The sequence below is a fragment of the Ochotona princeps genome, chromosome 2 (assembly GCF_030435755.1).
Source record: "Ochotona princeps isolate mOchPri1 chromosome 2, mOchPri1.hap1, whole genome shotgun sequence".
Taxonomy (NCBI): domain Eukaryota; kingdom Metazoa; phylum Chordata; class Mammalia; order Lagomorpha; family Ochotonidae; genus Ochotona; species Ochotona princeps.
The window spans coordinates 21304503-21326789 of NC_080833.1; the positions used below are offsets into that span (position 1 = coordinate 21304503).

The following is a 22287-nucleotide window of genomic DNA, read 5'->3' on the forward strand; positions in this document are numbered from 1 at the left end:
CATACACGGGAGGACCCTCTGGGGAGGCAGGGTGGACCTATAGTGTAGTTCTGTTGGGCCAGAGTCCGGTTCTCTGCATTGTGGGCAGTGGTGGGAGGAGCAGCTGACATGCGTGGGCCTCTGCCCCCCTCCTCCACGCTGCCCCTTCAGCCCCTGATCACTTCCACCCATGCTGCAGAGGACACACCTGAGATCTAGAATGTATAAGGACTGCCTGACTGATGAGGGGTGGAGTTGAGAGTCATCCCCCTGGTGGGCCTGAGCCCAGAGTCCACACCCTCAGTGACCAGGTGGCTCTGGTCAGCCTCTGGCCAGCTGTGACCAGTGGGCCCTGCCCTCCCTGTCCAGTGTGTACCAGGTGATTGTGGAGGAGGAGCGGCCACGGCGGCTGCGGAGGGAGCTCGGCGTCCAGGACTGCTTCCCAATTCCTCTGACCTTTGAGGCAGCGTTGGCCCGCGGCTTGGTGCACTACTTTGGGGCTGAGCTGGTGGCCAGCAGTCTGCCTGAGGCCATGCCCTTCACCGTGGGGGACAACCAGACTTACCGTGGCTTCTGGAACCCTCCGCTGGAGCCCAGGAAGTCCTACCTTATCTACTTCCAGGCGGCAAGCCACCTGAAGGGGGTGAGGACACCATCGTGTGCTGGAGGTTGGGGGTGGCGGATGGTAGGTGCGGGACACCAGGTGGTGGGCTCACCTTGGTGCTCTATGTCCCAGGCCTTGCCCCTGGCATCCCCGCCGCCTCCTTCCCACAGAGCTCTGTCCGCTCCTGACCCTTCTTTTCCAGACTCCTTTTCAGTCCCCATCCCCAGCCCAGTCCTGGCCACACCTATTGTCTTAGTAACCTTTTCCCTTGGAGTTGTTTCAGGTCCTGACCTCCACTTGTTTAGGCGTAGGCTCCACCTCCTCCCCAGGCCACGCCCTGTCCTCCAGGCTCCGCCCTCCTTAGATCTGTTCCCTGGCTTCTCTCTATCCTGACCCAGGGTATAGGCCCCGCCTTGCTCTGAGGCCCTGCCCCCTTCCCCTGCACTTCCTTTTGTGGGTAATCTCTGATTTCCTAGGGCACCACCTGTGGCAGATTTCTCCCTACTAGGCCCCACCCCTGGGTTCCAGACAAAGCCCAGATCAGACCCAAGAGCCCTGGCCTTGAGGTTACTGTCCTGGGGAGGTGGTGATCAGGGCTTTAGTGGCTCAGAGGCCCCTACTTCTTGCCCCTCCAGGAGACTCGGCTGAACTGCATTCGCATCGCCAGAAAAGGTGAGGTCCCCTGGTTTCCCCCAGCCCTTCCTTGGTGGAATCCTGAGCAGAGGGATGGCTGGAAGCCTGCGGTCACAAACTGACCTTCTCCAGTGCCCCTGTGGCTCACAACAAGGGCTCCTTGTCCCAGGCTGGACAGCAGGGTCCCCCCTTCTCAGTCCTCCTGACTTCACTGTGGTCACCAAAGGGGCATTGGCAGGGGCCTTGGCAGGCCCAAGGACAGATGTCATTGTGCTTAGGCTGGGCACTGACTCTAAATTCTCTGTCTCGCCTTCCTTTCCTATGGTGGGAGAAAGAGAGAGGTGGGCATAGTAGGGACCCTGGGGTAGGGGTAGCCTCTGCTTCCAGATATGAAAGTGGTTGGGTCCCACCAGGGAGAGAGTCCTGAACTGTGCTTAGGTGCCCCCTTAGCCTCCTGTCCCCATCACCTCCCCAGAGGGAAGGGGTTGGGTCTGAAGGTCCCACTGATGTGCTGAATGCTGGGGAGGGCTTAGCACATGGTGAGCAGGGAAAGCCGTGAGGATGCAGGCAGAGTCTGACTCAGGAGCGCAGGGAGTGCGGGGCTGGAGCTGATGGAGTGGCAGACAGTGCTGGGCTGCTGAGGGACAGTGGCCTGTGCATAAGTGGGTTCTTGCAGCCCACCTGTCTGCTTGGAGGCTCATGGCCCTGCAGCGGGGACTTCAGTGTCCCGCTTTGCTCTCTGACCCTCTGTCTTGCTTTGTCCTCCCAGCTGCCTGCAAGGAGAGCAAGCAGCCCCTGGAGGTGTCGCAGAGGTCGGAGGAGATGGGCCTTATCCTGGGCATCTGTGCGGGGGGCCTTGCTGTCCTCATCCTCCTGCTAGGCGCCATCATCATCATCATCCGCAAGGGGTGAGTGGGGCTGTGGTTCCCCCCCCAAGAGGGCTGGTGGGTACAGAAGTGTGATGGTGGCCAGTGTTAGGGGAGTGCCGCCCGCCTGGGGCCTGGACCTACAGGAAGGCTCTGAGGTGGGTAGCAGGAAGCCAGACACTTGGCACATGGCACTGTCCCAAGGCAGAGTAGCTGGAGCACAGGACTGGCTGGTGCCAGGTGCATTTATCCAGGGAAGGGTGCCTGGGGCTGTGCTGGGAGTGGGCACTCCCCTGCTGTGGTTGTGGTTATGGGGGCTGCTGCAGTAGGCAAGGTGCAATCGTGACCATGGGACTACGCGAGCAGTGGGTGGCGTGTATTCAGCTTCAAACCCAGGGACCTGAGCCAGGGCTCTTTTCAGGCCCTGTCCTCTTTTGGGCTGGGCTTGCCTTGAACCGTAAGTCCCTATGGAGTCCTCCTGGGCCTCAAGGTGCAGCCCTGCGCTTACGCAGGCCACATGCCTGATGCATTTTGTGGAGCATGGCATGCATCCCCAGCACATTTCAGAATCCACAACCCCGGATCGTAGTGGATCAGAAATTCAAGACTTGGAATTCCAAGAATCTCAGAATTTAGAACCCTCAGGGCTCTGAGCCTCAGAAAGTGAGAGATGCCATGTAGTTGAAGGGCATACAATCAGATGGTGGCCAGAGCTTTTTAAAATAATACAGCCTGTCTTCAGAACACTGTTCAAAGTGGAAAAGAAAAACCCTTGCCTGCGAGGCCCCCTGGCGCCCCTGCCCCCGGCATGGAGCAGGAGAAGGCTGAGCAGCAGTCTTGGCAGGAGGCGGGGTGAGGGCTTCTGAGACCCTTTGCTCACCAGGCAGCTCCAGGACACTGTGGTCCAAGCACCTGAGAGCACACACCTGCTCAAGGTCACCCAAGGAGCCCGAGGCAGAGCCAGCTGTACCCTTCCTCCCCGCCACCACCACCTGGGTTCTGGTTTGTGGAGTCCCTGTTGCTGCCAGGCTGGCATACATCAGTGAGTTGGCGCTGGCTGTTCTGTGCTGCCGGGAGCAGATAAGCAGAAGCCAGGAAGATGAGAATGAGTTGGCCAGGGCTGCCGAGGCAGGTTCCAGCAGGAGAGAGTTTGGGGGTGGACGTGCCAGCATGGCAAGGAGGGTTGGGGTTGACCTGTCCAGGTGTTGGACTCTGCTTTTCCCTTCCTCTCATTGCTGCACAGCTGCAGGGGAAAATATTTTTGTTAATTTAGTTAGTAATTACTGTGTACCCTTAGTACGTTAGGTCCTGAGCACCTGCTCCATGTCTGGCACTGTCTGGTGCTCAGGATGCATCGGAAAATTTCTGCTTCTTGGATTCTGACCCCTGGAGCAATCCTGCCTCGCTTCTTAGGCGTGCAGTTATCGTAACTAAAGCCACTGGCTTAAGTCACTAGTCTCCCCACGTCAGGTACGCCGTTAGGTGCACCATAGATGGCTCTCCCACAGGGCCCTGAGAAGCGGCTCTTCTAGGTAGGGATGGTGAGGGCTGTAAGGAAGGGGCCAATTTAGGCAATTTCAGGTGGCACTTGAAGGCCTGTAGTCTTCGCTCAAGGAGAGGGAAACAGCAGAGAGTGTGTGTGTGTGTGTGTGTGTGTGTGTGTGTGTGTGTGTGTGTGTGGTCTCATTCACCCTTGCCAAAAGGGGGTGGGTCAGAGATCCATGGTTAGGACCCCACAGGGGAGACAGCCTGTGTCACACGGTTGGCGAACCCATCCAGGCTGACCTTCTACAGAGAGGCGCTTTGTACTTGGTCTGACATTGCATTCAAACACACTTGCATGAGGTTTGTCAGGACTTGTGATAGGGACTCGGTGCTGGGATGTGGGGGATAGGGCATAGAGGTTGCAAGGGACTTTTGTAGGGCTCCTGGCCAGCTACTGGGGGGCAGGGAGGCCTTAGGTTGGGGTGTGGCCTTCGGGCCAGCCTTGTAGGGAGGCCTGGGACCCACTGTGCTGTCTTCTCTCTGCACGCCGCCAGGAGGGACCACTACGCCTACTCCTACTACCCGTAAGTAGTGCCAGCCAGGGAGGTCCCTCTTGGGGTAAGACCTCCTGCCCCTTCCTCCCCAGCTGGCCTGGGGATTTTGGTGGCCGCCTCTGCTCTGGTTTTCCTTTTTGTAATTCTCGCTTCTGTTTGCATCTTCCTGTCCCTGCTTCCCCCGAGGTATGGGTACTTGTGCTGGCTTTGCAATTAGCTAGTTGCAAGTTCAAGGCTGGCTCTGTGAGTTGCCCTGTGCAGGTCACATTCCCTGCCTGAGTCCTCGGGGTCTTCTCCATACTGGATTGGGTTCTGCACCTGCTCCTCCTGGGACCTGCCACTCAGGTCACTGTTTCCCAGCCTCAGTTTTCCCAGCAGCCACCTCTGCACCCCCCACCTGAGCCCCTGAATTGCTGAGCAGGCAGCTCTGCCTCTCGCGTTCCCTGGGCGGTTTATCTGTGAGCCTGAAAGCAGAACTTCCAGAAGTGTCTGCTCAGCTCCAGCCACATACTCTCACAGCGAGGTCAGCCAGCCCGTCCTGGCTCCCAGGCACCAGAAATGGGTATGTGGGTCTTCTCCCAGGTAGACCAGGAGTCCTGTTGGAGACAGGGCTCTATGTGCATGGAGATGGCCTTTCAGGCCAGCACCACTTGCTGAAGGCCCCCTCGGGCTGTTGCTCAGCTTGCTGGGCCAGCAGTCAGCTGGACAGGGTTTTCTGTCTGTCTGCCCTGGGGTTTGCTGGGGTCTGGCCTATCCCTCCTCCCTCTCTGCTCCCTTCCCCATTTCTCTTATTGTCTTTTTACTCTCTGTTTCTTCCTTTCCTTTCTCATTATCTGTTCCCTCCTAATCCTCTTCCTTCCTCTAGGTGGTCAAGGTCATGGCTTCTCCCCACCTGACCCCTAAGTTTCTGTCCTGGGCCCCGGGGAAGGTGGTGCCCAGAGGGTGGGATGGGGCAGCTGGGCTGGCTTAGTGCCCGGCAGTGGTGGTGTTGGCAATGACATGGCTGCACAGAGAGGATTTTTTTTAAAGATTTATTTATTTTATTATAAAGTCAGATATACACAGAGGAGGAGAGACAGAGAGGAAGGTCTTCCGTCTGATGATTCACTCCCCAAGTGAGCCACAACGGCTGTGCCGATCCGAAGCCAGGAACCAGGAACCTCTTCCAGGTCTCCCATACGGGTGCAGGGTCCCAGTGCATTGGGCCATCCTCGACTGCTTTCCCAGGCCACAAGCAGGGAGCTGGATGGGAAGTGGAGCTGCCGGAATTAGAACCGGCGCCCATATGGGATCCTGGGGCGTTCAAGGCGAGGACTTTAGCCGCTAGGCCACGCCGCTGGGCCCACACAGGAAGGATTTTGTAGTTCTAGAGGTGGGACATCCACAGGTCATCCTGTCCTGCACCCTCTCTGGGCAGCTGTGGTGTCCTGGGCAGGCTCGTTGGAATTTCTCTGCTTGGAAGACACCTTCATTGGTTGCCACATCTCTTGGATGATCATGGTCCCTGAGCACTTTCAACCTGGAAGTCCCATCTCAGGTCTGCTTTGTGTCCCACATGCTGTGGGACCGAGCAGGTGATCGGCCATCTCCTCTCGACCCTTCCATGCTCCTTGGGTTCCTCTGCAGCCCCCACAGCGTCCCAAGTCAGTTGCCTCCTTTACTTGTTTCCTGGGTCCATATTTCCTGCTCCCCACCCCATGTTTCCTTTTCCCTCATTCCCCGGAGTTTCTCTGGAATCCTGACTCTTGTTCCCACTATGGAACTGGGCCTGAGTTGGGGATGAAGGTGTCCCCAGCTTCCTCCTGTGGTTTCTCTGGGCCAGTGGTCTGGATCTCTGGCAGAGGTGGTAGTATGGATCCCATGTAGATCTCTTTGCAAGGTCCCATGGTTCTTGGCAGGGCCATCTGGGGGTGCTGGGAGTAAGAAGGAGCCCAGGCTGGAGTTTGCTGTCTGCCAGAGGCACCCCTGAGCATGGGCTGGGCCTGTCCCTTCTCTGTGGAGGGGGGCACGTGGTGTCCTCACTACAGGAAGACATGTTCCCAGGCAGGTGTCTCAGAGGACGGGGGAGGGAGTTGGGAGGGGGGACAAGTTGTGGCTGGATCTGCCTTCATCCTGGTTTGGGTGCAATAAGGGTGGCTTTGCTGTGACGCTGGATCAGGTCCAGAGGGAATTTTCTGCCCATTCCATGAGCACACAGGGCCAGGTGATCAAGGTCCCAGCCCGAGGTCTCTGTGCTTCATCCCTTGCCATCAGCAGAGGGTCCCAGAGTATAGACCCTGCTAACCCTTTAGGGTGAGTCAGCAGCTCTCTGGGTCTTGTGAGTGAAGGATGGAGGCCAAGCCGCGTCTGCATCCTTCTAGGGATGCTTCTAGAATGGCTTTCTATCCCTGGTCCCAAGGCCTCTGACTGCTGGGCCTGCTACCCACCACAGTCCACTGTCCAGTACCACCCAGCACCTGTATGCCCTGTGGCTCCCCCTGCAGGAAGCCAGTGAACATGACCAAGGCCACGGTCAACTACCGCCAGGAGAAGACGCACATGATGAGTGCTGTGGACCGGAGCTTCACGGACCAGAGCACCCTGCAGGAGGATGAGCGCCTGGGCCTGAGCTTCATGGACGCCCATGGCTACAGCCCGCGGGGTGAGTGCGCCCTGCCCGGGACTTGGGGTTCCCCACATGAGCCAGAAGGCAGAAACATCTCCAATGCCCCAAGCGGAAGCATTCACTGAGCGCCTGCTGGATGCTGCACTGGCGCTGGTCATGCAGAGAGCCTGGTGGTGGTGGTGGTAGTGGGGTCTGTGTGTTGCTCCTGGGGGGTTGCCAGGAGCTCTGTGAGGATCATGGGCACAAGATCCAGCAGGACAGTTGTGAGGAGAAGGTGTCCAGCGCTGCTGTTCAGCCTGTTGTGTGAGGGGTGGGCGTCCAGTGGCTGCGAGGGTCCCATGTATCATCCTGCAGACATGGGCCTACCACGGATACCTTTCTTTGCTGTGTGACCTGGGGCAATTTGCCGAACCTCTCTGGATGTCCATTTTGACATGTTCACAATAGAAGTAAAAATCATCTCTTCTGGTAAGGCCAGTGATAACCCTGGATGACATGAATACCATGTGTATAGATCACCTGATGTTGGTACATCAGCTGCGATGTGCTGGGAATGTGTCCTAAACTTCCTCGTTGCTCATCTCTCTGCCCTATTTGGTATTGACTGGCACCGATGAGAATATATGATGCATAGGATAGCTGGTGAATGAGAACACATCATTTGGCTGCCCCTCCTTGCTGTCCCTCCAGCATAATTTTCTCTGAATTCTGGGTATAATTTCACAAAGTGTGTGTATGTATTCTCAAACAGTGCATCCATTAGTTTACCTTATCTTCAAGCTTTATAAAAAACATATAAATGATATATATGTATAAGATACACACACATATATGTATATATGTGATTAAATGCTAGAGAAACACTCCGACGGAGGTAAGTTGAGGGATCCAACTGGTTCATTCCTTAAATACCTGCAGTAGCTCAGGCCAAAGCCAGGACCTAGGAACCCAGTTTCAGGTTTCCCATGTGAAGGCAGCGACCCAGCCTTTTGGGGCACAATTGCTGCTTTCTGGGGTGTGCATTAGTGGGCAGCTGAGGCTAGGGGTGTGGAATGCACGTACCCCTGCATGGTATGTGGGAATCCTAACCTGCCAGGCTACACTCTGGTTTTCAGCTCAGCATTGTGCCTCTCCTATCTGCCCGGGAGGCTGTTTTGCTGAGCTTGTGTACCGTTACGGATGGATGGTCCTGTTATGACTGTGTTGCAGGCTGCTTTTCCGTTCTGCCATCCTAGATGTTTGGATTTCTGTTTATTTTCTCATTATCCTTGGTGAGGCTATTGTGAGCATTCTCACATGAGTGTCTGCTCATCTAGTTGCACTTGCTCTTGGGGCTGTAGAAGCAGTGTTGCTGGACCCCGCAGGGCATGGAGTTCAACTTGGCAAGACAAGGAAAATCGCCTTCTGTAGGGATTTTGGCTTCTTTATACTCCCAGCAGCGTGTGGAGTACTTTCTATTGATGTATATCAAGATCAAAATTTGCAAGCCTTCTTTGCTTCTGCCGAGCTAGTGTATAGAAGATGAGAATTTTCTATAGTCTTCATTTGCATTTCTTTGATTACGAGTGAGGTTGAACATACTTTCAAGTCATTACTGGCCATTCAGGTCTCTTTCTGTGAAGTGCCTGTTCATGTTTTTTACCTAATTTTCTATTGCTGTTTTTTTTTTTTTTGATATGTCTGTGGCTTTCTTAGTGGTTTTTAGGAGTTCTTTATATATTTAGGATAATAAAGATTTGTCTCTTAGGCATTGCAAATATCTCTCTGCAATTTGTGGCTCATCCTTCCTGGTTATTTATAGTGTCTTGGGATGAACAGAAGGGTTTTTAAAGTAGTTTTAATTCATCAGCACTTTCTTTTTGGATTTTTACTTTTTGGGTTTTCTTAACTTCTTCCTTTAGACCAGGTCATCAGGCAGTTTTTACTTTTTTCCCTATAGTGTTAATATTATATATTGTATATAGAAATTTTCATCTGGAACTGCTATTATTTACTTATTATTTTGAGATACAGAGAGAGATCCCTTGCCCACTGGTTCACCCCTAGATTGCTTGCAATAGTCATGGCTAGCCCAGGCTAAGGCCAGAACCTGGATGAGCAATCCAGGTCTCCTAGGGGGAGGGGAATGGCCCAGTCACCTGCTACCTCCTAGGGCATGCACCTGCAGGAAGCTGGATGGGGGAGAGGAGCAAGACATGGACCCAAGTGTCCTGAAGTGGGATGGAAGTGTTATAGTAGCATCTTAAATGTTGTCTCTAGAGTTGACATTGATGGGTGCTGTGAATGAAGTTTCATTTTCTTCTATTGGAATAGTTAGCTTTCTCAGTATCGTTTGTTGAGTTCTTCCTCTCACTGCTCTTTGCACGTGTCTGCTTGTGATGTGCTGTTTTGGCTGTGTGCTCTCTCATCAGTCAGGACCACTCTGTTTGATGACCATGGCTGAGTCTTGCTGTGGGGGACTCCAGCCCATCCCCCAACTCCACACCTCACCGAGGGCGTCCTTACTGCTTGATTCTCATCCTTTTCCTCATGCGTTTTTGAACTGTCTTTTCAAATTCCCTGAAAAGTTCCACTGGATGGGTTTGTGCTAAATCTGTGGGTCCATCTGGGAGAGCAGACATCTGATAAAATTGTCATGCTGCCCGTGAGCATGACACATATCACCCATGTAGTGTGATCACAAATATCTCTTAGTGATATTCTTCACAGAAGCTAGTCTGTATTCTGTTAGATGCATCCTTAGGTTCTTTCTTTATTTTTAAAAAAGATTTGTTTTATTTTACTTGAAAGTGAAAGAAATACACACAAACACACATACACGCAGTGAGAGAAAGAGAAAGGAGAGAGAAAAATCTTCAATCCCATGGTTCACTCCGCGGTTGGCTGCCATGATCAGAGCTGAGCCATTCTGAAGCCAGGAGCCAGGAACCTCTTCCAGGTCTCCCATGTGGGTTCAGGGTCCCAAGACCCTGGGCCATGTTCTACTGCTTTCCCAGGCCACAAGGAGGGAGCTGGATGGGAAATGGAGCACTTGGGACTTGATATGGAATGTCAGCTCTGTAGGTAGAGGATTGGGCTGCTACACCACTGTGCCAATCTCAAATCCCTTATTTCTGACTTCTTTTGCAAATGATGCTCTTTTCTTTTAAAATTACGCTTCTAATAGTTTCTTCTCTAGGGCCATAGAGCTGATTTTTGTGTGTATGTTTTATATCCTCTTACTGATTTGCAGAATCTTTCAGGTTTTTCTGCGTATGCCAGTGCCAACAGTTTTATTTTTTCTTTCCCATTTCTTCTGCACCACCTGCCATGTTTTCCTGCCTGGCATTGCTTGGGCCCTCCAGTGCTGTGCTGAATAGAGGTGCTTATAGCAGGAATCCTTGTTTTATTTTCCTGACTTTAAAAGGAATGCTTCTAACATTTACACATCAAGAATGAAGTTTGCCATGGGTTTGTGGTAGGCATGTTTTGTTAGGTTAACAAAGTTCCCCTTAGTTTTCAGTTTGCTGAGAGGTTTTATTTTAAATGTGTATTAAACTTGTCAAATGCCATTTTTGCCCCTAAAGTTATTTGTGGTGGCCGTATATTTTTTTCCTCTAGTGATACAGTGAGTGGCATTTTTAGATTTTCTATTGTTTAACTTGACCTTCATAAATTCCTGGAGTAGCTTCAGCTTTGTCATGATAGATACACAATGTATTTGAAAGGCAACATGATAGGGAGAGAGATAGAGACAGAGGTATTATTGTCTTACCTGTTGGTTAATGTCCCCAAATACCTATGATAGCTGGGGCTGGAGCAGGTTGAAGCCAGGAACTGAGAGGATGGTGGGGAGCCAAGTACTTGAGCCATCACCTGCTGCCTTCCAGGCTGCACATTAGCAGGAAACTGGAATGGGGGTGGGGTGGACCCAGGACAAATCCAGGTACCTGCTGTCAAATGTGGGTGTCCCAAGCAGCATTATAGCTGTACCTACTCCTTGGTGTGTTGTTGGATTTAGCATATTTATTGCTGAAGGATTTATTTTTTAAAAAATATTTATTTGAAAAAGTGGCACAAGGAGGAGAGGGAGAAACAGAGAAAAGAATGAGATTTTTCATCTGCAGATTTGCTCTCCAAATAGCCAAATAGCAGCTGGGGTTGGGCCAGCCTGAAGTCAGGAACCTAGAACTCTATTTGGGTCTTCCACGTGGGTGGCAGGGACCCAAGTACTTAGGACCATCCTCTGCTGTGTCCCCAGGTGCATTAGCAGGGAGCTGGATGGGAAATGGAGCAGCTGGGACTCACACCGGTGTTCGACGGCTTAACCCAAGGCGCATGGCACCTGCCCTGTGCTCCAGGTTTCAAAGTCGTCTTAAGTGGAATTGGCCTCTCAGTTTTCTCTTTTGGGCTGGCCCTGTCTGGTTTCTGGCATCAAGATTTTCATAATCTCATATAATGGATTGTGGTCTTCTCTTTTTTTATTGTCCTTTTGTCACAGAAGATTAGCAGCATTTCCTCCTAAGGAGTCTTGTGGAATTTATCTGTAATTGCATTCTGTTTTCCTTCTGGAAAGATTTGAAACTTCCAATCACTTGAGGAGGAGTCCATGATTATTCAATCTTTTTGTTGTTGTTGCTGTTCTTGTTATTTCTTTTCTTTTTTTTTTAAAAGATTTATTCATTTTATTACAAAGTCAGATGTACAGAGAGGAGGAGAGACAGAGAGGAAGATCTTCCATCCGATGATTCACTCCCCAAGTGACTGCAACGGCCGGTGCTGCGCCGATCCGAAGCCGGGAACCAGGAACCTCTTCCGGGTCTCCCACACGGGTGCAGGGTCCCAGGGCTTTGGGCCGTCCTCGACTGCTTTCCCAGGCCACAAGCAGGGAGCTGAATGGGAAGTGGAGCAGCCGGGATTAGAACCTGCACCCATATGGGATCCCGGGGCATTCAAGGTGAGGGCTTTAGCCACTAGGCCACGCTGCTGGGCCCATATTTCTTCAGGGTAAGTCAGGCTTGTCTAGGAATCTGTCCATTTCATATAAGTTTTCAAGTTCATGAACCTGTACTTGTTAATCAGGCTCTGTTTCTAATTTTTCACATGAAAATTTCATCATCTTACCCTGCTCGGGAGCTGCTATGGAGGCTCTGAGGGAGGGAAGGTGTGTGTCCAGAAGGTGGCAGAGCTAGGATTTAAATGCCAACCTTTCTGAATTGTGACGAGTTAGCAGTGGTGGGGTGGGGGGGGGGGGAGGCTTGAGAAGAGCCAGGCTGCGTGGGGGGGAAAGGCAGGTGTTGATGAGGAGCAGCACCAGCAAAGGCCTGCAGGGGGCACTGGGAAGCCAGGGGCGCCGTCCTTGTGGGCTGCATCCTCTGTAAGAAGTGAGGGGGGTGGGAGGTGAGGGTGGTACGGATGCTGGCCTGGCACCAGTCCTCCCCGGGGAAGAGCAAGGGGCAAGAAAGTTGGCCTCTGCTCCTAGAATGCCAAGACCGACCCAGGAAAGTCGGGACCAGGTTGAAGGCTGTGTGCAGTGGGAGTGGCCAATGGTGCTCTGGTCTGTGCACCCTTGGGCAGGGATGGTCAGGGTTGGGTTAAGCTGGGTAGGGTTTGGCAGAATGCAGGCCAAGGGGGGAGGATGTGTTTGAGAGAACGAGGGGCTGGAGCCGAGTCTCTGGTGCACCCTCACATGTGTCCCTGCTCGCTACTCTCCGCTTCAGTGTCCCCCTTCTTCTTTCTCTCTGGACAGCAGAGGCCTGAAATAGGAAAGCAGTTTGGGTTGATGCTTCCTTTGTACACAGGTTTTAAAATAGGCATATGCCATGTGGGGTGAGGGGTGGCAGGCTGGTGTGGAGATGCCAGCTGGGATCTTCCCTCTAAGTCCACTCCAGCCTTGAAGTGTGGTGCATGACAACCTGGGACCCCTTCAGGGCCTCTTGTCTGGTGACTTTTTTTTAAACATTTATTTATTTTTGTTTGATGAAAAGGAGAGAAGGAGAGACAGAGATAAAGCTCTTACATCTCCTGGTTCACTCCACAAGTGGCTGCAATGGCTAGAGCTGAGCTGATCCAAAGCTAGGAGACAGGAGCTTCTTCCGGGACTCCCATGTAGGTGCAGGGTCCCAGGGCTTTGGGCCATCTTCTGCTGCTTTCCCAGGCCACAAGCAGGGAGCTGGATGGGAAGTGGAGCATCTGGGTTACAAACTAGCACCCCTATGGGATCCTGGTGCCTAGAGGTAGAGGATTAACCAGTTGAGCCATCGTGCCGGGCCCTATCCAGTGGCTTTGTTCCCCCAAGTGCTAGGTTCTTACATTAGGGAGAGAGGAAGGCAGAGAAAGGCTGGACAGCAGGGTCCCCGAGTCCCAGGGGCCTGGCCTTGAATCCTGCTGCTGTGGTGAGCAGGTTGCTTCAGCCTGCTCTGCTCAGTGGTTTCCTCTGCAGGTACCCGTAGTGTCTGATTGTAAGGCTGTTTTAAATGTTATTTCACTTAAAAAATCATGCCAGGCCCTGTCAGGGACTATCTGCTGTTGCTGGGGGCTGTGTTTCTTTAGGGAAATTGTCAGCCAGCATGAGCTGTGAGGGAACAGTCACGGGCGCTAGTGGATCACATCACTGGGTGGGGAATGGGGCCAGGCGTCCGTCTCCATCCAGGTCCAAGGAAGGCCTGAAGATTCTCATTCCAGATGAGGAAGCTGAGACCCCGAGAGAGCTGAGAACTTGTGTCAGAATCTGCTTCCAGGTCTTTTGGCGGGGCCTATGTCAGCTGTCCAGTGGTCACTCATAGGTGACCTTCTGTAGTCGAGGCAGAGCCTGACAGAAGGAAGTCCTGGGGTAGGGATGACCTTGAAGCCCAGGACTCCTGCCTCCCATCACTCCTGGACTAGCCACTGCAGTCCAGCTGAGCCCTACAGCCTGGGTAGAAATGTGCTTCAATGGGCACGGGATAGGAGGGGAGGGTCAGGTCCTGGCACTTCCCTGCAGACCCACTCTGAGGACACCTGGTGCTGCACTTGGCCTCAGCTATGAGCGGCTTGGCTTTGGCTCAGGTTGCCCATCAGGGTGTCAGGCAGCCGGAACTGCTTTGCTAGTCCCCAGCCATGGTGAGCTGCCTGCACCCCCATCCTCGGGGCCAGGTCAGGGCTGAGCTGTCGGATCCCCTGGTGCCCCCACTTGCACCTCCCTCCACCTGGAGAGCTCCATGTGGAATTACATCTGTCAGCTCTGTTTCTGCAAAGAACACTCGGGCTGCTCTATCGGTGATCCCCTGAGCTCTCCAAGAAGGCTTGCCCGAGAGGACCATGTGTGTTTGTGGCAGAAGCTCCTGAGAACTCCAGCGGGAGGCTCTCTGAGTCTGCAGCCCTGGCTCTCAGGGTCTCAGCAGGTCCCTCCCCTCCCCAGCCTAGCTGCCAGGCTAGGTTGCTGTGCTGGGCCTGGGCTAGCAGCTTTAGGCACAGCACCTCGTGGGATGCTCAGAGCCCCCCTCAGTGTGAAAGGTGCCCCCAGATGTCTTGTGTCTGCCTGTCTTGGGGGATCCAGATGTACACAAGCCCCTGGAGGCCCCCAGAGGTTGTAGATGTGGTGTGGGGGAATATCCAACCTGTGGGATGTATATATATATATAAGGCCCATGAGATTGTCAGGGCTGGCCCTGTAACTTGGGTTGCCCTCCCACAGAAGCAGAGGAAATGTGCAAAGCCACTATGTTCAGATCTTGAACTGGAGGCAGCCCGGCATTGGTTTTGGTCTTAGGAGGAGAAAAGCAGCGAGGCCTGAACTGCTGTCCTTCTCGGCCTGCTGGCTGGTTGCAGACTGCAGCTGGGATGGGGAAGGCCAGTAGAAGCCCTGGAGCAACCTGACATGTGCCGAGTTTGGGAAAGTGGAGTTCTTCAAGGAGGTCTCTGGGGGTCCTGCTGGGTGGCCCTGGACAGGGTCATTTTGGGGGAGGCTTCAAGTATGAGTGTGAACGAAAAGAGTAGGGGGAGGAAGGGTGCCGGGGCAGAGGGAACAGCATATGAGAAGGCAGGGCAGGCATACGGGCTCCACTGGGGTCCCCAGCCAGCTCAGACTCAGGCAGAGGAGGACTGTGGGCAAGTGTTATGGGCCAGACCAGGAGGTGGGGAGAAGTGTCCCCAGGTAGGTGTGGCCGAGTGGGGCTGGGGGGCTGGGGAGGCTTGTCACTCCCAGCACCTGACCCTGAGATCTGAGTGGTACATCCCTGGGGTTGCTGATTGGGAGGGCTGGGGATAGGGTGAAGTATGGGGTACTGTGAGCCTTGCCACCTGCCTGGCCTGGTAAAGGCTTTGGCATGGCCAATAGTGGAAGTGCTGGCACCATGGATTGATGCTGGTCAGGTGCCTGGCACTCATCTGCAGGGAGAATGGGGTGGCAGCTCATTCTCTTGTGCCTGTGTTTGAATGGGGTTGGCTGATTGCAGGGCCTCGCCACTATTCCAGATTGTTTGCTGGAAGGCGGGAAGGTTGGCTGGGCTGTCCTGGGCCCTGTTGAGCGCTGACCCCTGCAGGCAGCATAGTGATGCTTCCTGGGGTGGGGTTGGGGTGTCATAGGATCCCCAGGTGGCAGGACCATAGTATGCTCAGAGGTTGCATGGTCTGGGGACCTGAGAAGCACAGGGGGAGGGACTGGCCCAGAGTCTCTGCCTGGCTCTAGGCACGTGGGTTGGGGGGGTGTTCTCCCCACGCCAGACCCTCCTGAGCACCAGGAACTCCTCCTCTCTTCTTCCCTCACTACAGGAGAGCAGCGCGGTGGTGGGGTCACTGAGGCCAGCAGCCTCCTGGGGGGCTCCCCACGGCGTCCATGTGGCCGGAAGGGCTCCCCATACCACACGGGGCAGCTGCACCCTGCGGTGCGTGTGGCCGACCTCCTGCAACATATCAACCAGATGAAGACGGCTGAGGGCTATGGCTTCAAGCAGGAGTACGAGGTGCATGCTCGGCCCCGGGGCCACCAGCACACCCGCTGGCCTCGCATGCTTCCCCCTGACCCCAACAGCTCTCTGCCCAGCCCTGCCCTGGTTGGACCCCCCTGCTCCAACACTGTCCAACCCACCACCCTTCATGGCCTTGACCCTGGCTCTCACCCTAACACTGCACTGCCCTGCTTTCTCACTCTTAACTGTGGAAATCTGCCCTTGAATCTCATCTGGGTCTCCATCCTCACCTGGTCCCTCATCTGACCTGCCTGTGACCTAAGGCCAGTCTGAGGTTGACCCTGACTCTCAACCTGAGCTCCATGTCAGTTCTGACCTGGATCCCGGGCTGCCTATATCTGGACTCAGATGCTCCCTCGGCCTCCTCTCTATCTGGGCCTCTCGCCACCTTCCTGGCCTTTGTTCTAATCTGAGCTCATGCTGAACTCTGCACTTGGACCCTCTTTGCCTTTCTTCCACTTCCCCTGCTTTTGAACCTGGCCCCTTGCTGATGGAGGGCTCCACAGGGGTTTTATCTCAGGTCCTCGTTGAGACCCATCCCTGACCTTTATGGCCCACCCTATCATCTCTGTGGAGGGGAAGGAGTCCCGTGCGTGGGGGTCCCACCATCCTCCCTGAATTCTGTTTTCTGTTCCAACAGAGCTTCTTTGAAGGCTGGGATGCCACAAAGAAGAAAGACAAGCCCAAGGGTGGCCGGCAGGAGCCTGTGCCTGCCTGTGAGTGCTGGGGAAGAGCTGGGGTGTGGGGCAGCAGGTGGGAGATGCTCCTCCACCAACAAAGGGGAGCACAGCCAGAATGAGTTCCAATGGCATTGGAGCCAAATCCCACACCAAATGTCAGAGCTGTTCTTTCCCCACTGCCCTGTGATATGGCAGGATTGTAAAATGTTCCCATTTTATGGATGATGAAACTGAGGTGTGGGAGGTTAAGACTGCTCCATGAGGACACACAGCTGATAGCTAACTAGCAGATGCTGTTGGGCCTCCTGGACTACACAGTCCATGCATTGGACTCTGTGGCCTCTGGGGTCCCCTCTGCTGCCCATCCTTTACTCCAGCTCCTGGCTTCATGGCTCAGTTCTGTTTCCACCTGTTCTGCCTTCACAGATGACCGACACCGAGTGAAACTGCACCCGATGCTGGCAGACCCCAACGCCGACTACATTAACGCCAACTACATAGACGTGAGTGCATCGCCCCTGCCGTTTCTGCTGCCCTGGCCCTGCCTGCTCCAGGCTACCTGTCCAGGCTGGGCAGAAACCCGTCAGGGCGTAGATGGAGGCTCCAAGAATTGAGCTGTGAGCACTCTACCTCCTGCACTCAGAGCCAGGGAGCGAGGAGGAGTGAGTGGGCAGCAGCCTCGGGAAGGTTGCAGGCTGGAGTTGCCTGAGACATGGGCTGTGAAGCTGAGAGAAGGGAAGAGGGTAGACATATAAGGAAGGACCCCTCTTGTGAAGGAATCGAAGGCTCACAGTGAGGCTGGAGGAAGAGGTAGATGGGGGCTGAGTAGTGGAGGCCTTGCGCAGTAGGCTGAGAAGTTGGGTTTTGCTCTTGGGGGTATCAGGCGACAGGTGCAGTGCTGGGACCAGAGCCACAGTGATGGTTTAAGAGCAGCAATGCTTGCTTCTTGAGCAGGGCCGTGTACCCCGTGCTGTGCCCAGCACTTCACGCTCAGTGTATAAGCCCTGCAACCACCCTGCAAGGCAATTCCCAGCAGGCCCTTACTTTGCTGGGGATCTGAGTCACCTCTTGGTCACAGAGCAGGTGTCTGCCTGTATCGCTAAGCCTTTACTGTTTGCCATTAGGCTGTCCTGCCACCTGCTGCATCTGGCTAGGTTGGAAGAAAGGTATCTGAGGAGAGGAAAGCTAGCCTGGAGGACTAGGGTTGGGTATCAAGAAAGGGTGATGAGTCTGTTCCCCAGATGTGAATGACGAGTCAGAGGGGACAGGCCCCCCACCCTGGGGATTTGGGCAGGATCCCCCTTCTGCCTGCAGCTAACCAAACTGGGGACTGCATCGTCTGGTTGTTTATCAGGTCAGTGTTGAGTGCTTCCTGCGTGCCAGGCATTGGTTGTGTCAGACAGCAGTAGACCAGACAGGCCCAGCCCCTGTTCCCTTGGACGTGTAGCTGTATATGCATATGCACATTCATTCATGCATTCTAGCAGGGGAGATGGAGAGACGCTGGAGTGGGTGGGAATGTGCAGGCCGGGCCCAAGCCAGGGTTGGCTGTGGCAGGCTGTGTGGACCAAGCGAGGCTTAAATAAGCTTTGGGTGGCTTGAGAGGAAAGGGAAGAACTTTCCAGGTAGGGAACAGCATAAGTGAAGGCCTGCAGGGCCCCGAGGAGCAAGGCTCATCCTGAGCAGCTGGGGCTATGGAAACCATCTCCCCTTTCCCTCTTCTCATCTCCCTGGGGTCAGAGGTGCCACCTCGTGTTTCCCAGAAGCCCTTGCCCTCACCCCTACCTGCCGCCCCGTCCCCTAGCTGAGGTGAGGGCTGGGCCTGGTGTTGAAGATGTGTGTAGCTTTGGTGGTGGTGGTGGGGCCTCTTTTCTATCTCTGTGAGGTCCCAGTGGGCTTAAGGGACATGCCACGCCCTGGCACGTTGCCCCCTCTGCTCTGCCTTCCACGCTGATATCGTCCATGGTGGCCACTCCTGTGCCCTGCCCACCTCCATCTGCCTCTTGCCTAATCTCTGTCTCTTTTGCCTTGTACTGTTCCTCACTGGAATCATTAAGATTCGGATAAACCGCCAAGTAAGTATCTTCTCCCCTCCTCCTCTTCCTCCTCCTCCCCTTGTCTGATGGGCTGTATCTCTGACTCTCTCGCTGCCTCTCTCTCTCTCTGTCCTTCCCCTCTCCCTGTGCACCTGGCACCGGGCATCCATTTCAGTGGGGCAGCTGGGGACTAGACCCCACAGTTACCTGCTGCATTCAGGTCCCTCCTGTCCCCCTCTGCCTGGGTGTAGGCAGTATGTGGGGACACACTGGCCGTTCCTGGATGTCCCATGGCCCTACTGCTCCCAGGTAGCCTTTGCTAGCCATGCCTTCTGCAGGTCTCCTGGGATGGCAGGGAGCTGCCCTGGGTGGCCCTGACTGATGCCTGCTGGGAGTTTTGGGTCAGTGCCCATCCCCTGCCCCTAAGCTAGTTTTCCTGGTGTTCCATTCCCTTTATGATCAGTGTGCTTGAATGAACCCACACCATTTCACCCTCAACTTAGTCCTACGTTGAATGTGTTCTTGGGGAACAGGTTGAATATTCTGTCATTTAAATTTATGTCACCTTTTGGTCCTTTTAAGAATTACAAAAGCCACCCTAATTCATCCACTTGTCCTCTGATTTGATTTTGATACACATATATTATTGCCATAAAACTTGATCATGGATGTGATTCTTATTATTTGATTAAAAATGATTTATTTGAAAGGAAGAATTACAGGGAGTCAGAAGGAAAGGTGCAGAAAGATCTTGTATCTACTGGTTCAGTTCCCCAGATGGCAGCAATGGCTGGGTTTGGAGCAATCCCAAACTGGGAGCCTGAGACTCAGTCTGGGGCTCCCACATGGGTGGCAGGGACCCATGCACTTGGACTGACTGCTGTTGCCCCCCCCCCCCCCAGGTGCCTTAGCAGGGAGCTGGATGGGAAGTGGAGCAACCAGACTTGCACAGGCGCCCACATGGGATGCCAGCATTAGTAGACAAATACTTACCTTGCTATACCACGTATCCAGCCCCTCCCAGGTAGTACTCCTTACTATGTGATAGCTAAATTTTCTTTTATTTTTTTTTATTTGAAAGGCAGAGTTTTACAGAGATAGAAGGGGAGACGGAGAGAAAGATCTTCCATCCACTGGTTTACTCCTCAAGTGGCCACAAAGGCCAGAGCTGAGCCGATCTGAAGCCAAGAGCCAGGAGCTTTTTGCTGATCTTTCATGTGGTTGTGAGGACCCAAGGACTTGGACCATCCTTCATTGCTAGTCCAGGCCATAAGCAGGGAGCTAGATGGGAACTGTAGCAGCTGGGATGCTGAACCGACGCCCATATGGAATGCCAGCCCCCAAAGTCGAGGATTAGCTTGCTGTGCCACTGTGCTGGCCCCCCTCCTCTTTCCTTTTAAAAATACATCACTTGCCTTTTAAAAATTATTGCTAAAATACTGCATATTATCAGACTTTCAGACAATACAATGTAGAATGTGTGAAGTGGAAAGTCTTCACAGTGGCACGTGCTGGAGGTGACCAACTTTATCCTGGACGTAGGCCTTTATTTTGAGCGTGGCTAACATTTTGTTTGTAAACTTTTCAAATTTATTTATTTATTTAAAAGTGTTTTATTTATTTATAAGGTGGTGAGAGAGAGAAAGAGAGAGAGAGAGAGAGAGAGAGAGAGAGAGAGAGAGAGAGAGAGAGAGAGAGAGTGTGTGTGTGTCAAATAGACAGAGGCCTTCCACCTGCTGATGCACTCCCCAGTTGGCAGTAATGGCCAGGGCGGTGCCATAATGCTGGCCCTGGTTCTCAGGTTTAAAGAAACATTAGGCTCACGCAATTAAGTGGGTGTTTAAGCCCCAGCACCCCCATGAGGAGGTTTTGTGCATATTCGCTTTCTTGGATTTAGATTTACATTATAACCACCTGCTTGGAAATCCCACCAGTGTGGTTCAATTCTTTCAGACTAGAAGACATGGTTCAATGCTTCTTCCAATGCCAGTTGACAGTCGGGTCCTGCCTGAACACCTGCTGTGTGCCCAGTGCCTTGCATGCATCATTTTATCTCTTCCACCTCTGGGGGGCTGCAGCTGTGTTGATCTACAGTGACATCTTAAGAAAATGGAGGCTTAGTCAAGTTCAGTGACTTGTTCTTGGCCAGAGGGCTCTTAGTTGGCAAACCCAGCCTTAGCCCTTGACTGATCAACCATGATGCCAAATTGTGCTTACTCTTTTTTTCATTTTTTTTCAACAATCTTTATATAGTAGATTAGGGCAAAAAGGTTCAAGGGCTACAGGAAAGTGGGTAAGACTATTATTTCCACATTTATTGTGCTTACCTTTTGGGGAGCATTCAATTTGCCCTGGGGTGGTCTTGCCTGTAGGTGCAGGTGCCTATCCTTTCCTACAACCCTATCACAGAGGGCTCAGACCCAGGGGCACTCTTCCAACTCCTGGGACCTGTCCATGCTTCCTGCACCCTTAGTGATGGGCTTCCACAGTGGGAATGAGAAAGGCGATTGGGAAGACCGAGTTACAGAGAGATGGTTGGTTCCCTCCCCAAATGTCTGCAATGGTCAGGATTGGGTCAGGCTGAAACCAGGAGCCTGGAACCCCATCCAGGTCTGCCATGTGGATACAGGGATCCCAAGACTTGGCCCGTCTTCTGCTGCATTCCCAGGAGTGTTCACAGGGAGCTGGATGGGAAGCAGAGCAGCTGGCACTTGGTACTTATTTGGGATGCTGGTGTTGAAGGCAGCGGCTTAACTCGATTTGCACCACAACATTGGCCTCATGTAATACAATTTTACAATAGTATGTGCATGTATTTAAAAGGTTAAGTACAGATAATGAAGGTTATCTGCTCTAAGCTAGTTTCCAGGGGTGTTGTGGCAAAGCAGGCCATGTGACCGTGGCACCATCCTTGGCCCTGAGGACAGGATGCAGGAGCGAAGCAGCAGTGTTTGTCCTGGAACTGCACTGTAGACCAGCCAGTTGTTGGTCAGTGAACTGTTCCAGTGAATTCTATTCCTGATTGGCACCTGAGTGCTGGCACTGGGCTGGGCCTAGGATGGGGGCAGGAAACAGGGATGGCTGAATTGGATGAGGCCCCTGCTCTCAGGTGGAATTCTTAGACTGGTATTAGTGGGTGTCTGCTGCCAGTGTGCCTTGCTCTGGGGTAGGAGGGCAGCCCCTGCAGCACTTCCCCTGGCCCTGCTCATCCTCCTCTTTGCCCCTCTTCTTGGCTCTAGTCGCTCTGCTATGGCACTGGACTCCGACCCCTCTGCCCAGCAGCTCCCCACATCCATGCTGTTGGGATCTCTAAGGATCCTGTATGCTCTGAAAGAGTGTCAGAGGCTGACTCGGCTTGACAAGTTGCCAAATACATAGCGTAGATCACTTCATAATAGCTTTAGCCATTCAAAAATATCCATGTAGTGATTTACTCCCCATTGATTTACTCCCAAAATTCCACCATTGCCAGGCATGAATTTGGGAGCTGGGAACACAACCCAGGTGTCCCAGCTGGGTGGCAGGAATGCAGGTACTTGATTCATCCCTGAGAATACGTGAGCAGGAAGCTGGGTCAGGAGCTGGACCAGGCACTCCAGCGTGTCAGGTCTTTATGGCTAGACCCAATGCCCACCCCAATGTGTAATACTTTATTAACATAACAGCCTTAGGAAGGAGATTCTGTCATTCTCCCACTTCACAGATGGGAGTGTGAAAGCATAGGGAAGTAGAGGGGTTTTGGCCCAAGGACACACGGCTAGCAGGAGGTAGAGCTGGGATATGAACCTGGACCATCTGGCTCCTGACGTGCTTGGGCTGCAGGAGTCGCTGGGAGCTGTATGAAGCTGAGATGTGGGGCCCAGCTGCCTGATTTCCCCCGCACCAATCCCGGCCCTACAGTGCTGCACCCCCTTGCCC

At 53.4% G+C, this 22287-nt stretch overlaps 1 protein-coding gene across 8 annotated transcripts in view; it reads left to right on the plus strand.

Annotated features, from left to right (window-relative positions):
• PTPRU (protein tyrosine phosphatase receptor type U) overlaps nt 1–22287 on the plus strand; it is a 74437-nt gene that overhangs the window by 39863 nt on the left and 12287 nt on the right. For 4 of the 8 annotated variants that reach the window (XM_058677940.1, XM_058677942.1, XM_058677939.1 and 1 more), the window contains exons 12-19: nt 349–622; nt 1219–1255; nt 1986–2124; nt 4122–4151; nt 6605–6762; nt 15457–15647; nt 16294–16369; nt 16760–16836. In XM_058677940.1, the coding sequence (XP_058533923.1) occupies nt 349–622; nt 1219–1255; nt 1986–2124; nt 4122–4151; nt 6605–6762; nt 15457–15647; nt 16294–16369; nt 16760–16836 (982 nt within the window). The remainder of the gene's footprint in view (nt 1–348; nt 623–1218; nt 1256–1985; nt 2125–4121; nt 4152–6604; nt 6763–15456; nt 15648–16293; nt 16370–16759; nt 16837–22287) is intronic. The other 4 variants (XM_058677949.1, XM_058677955.1, XM_058677960.1 and 1 more) reach the window with 1 other exon arrangement.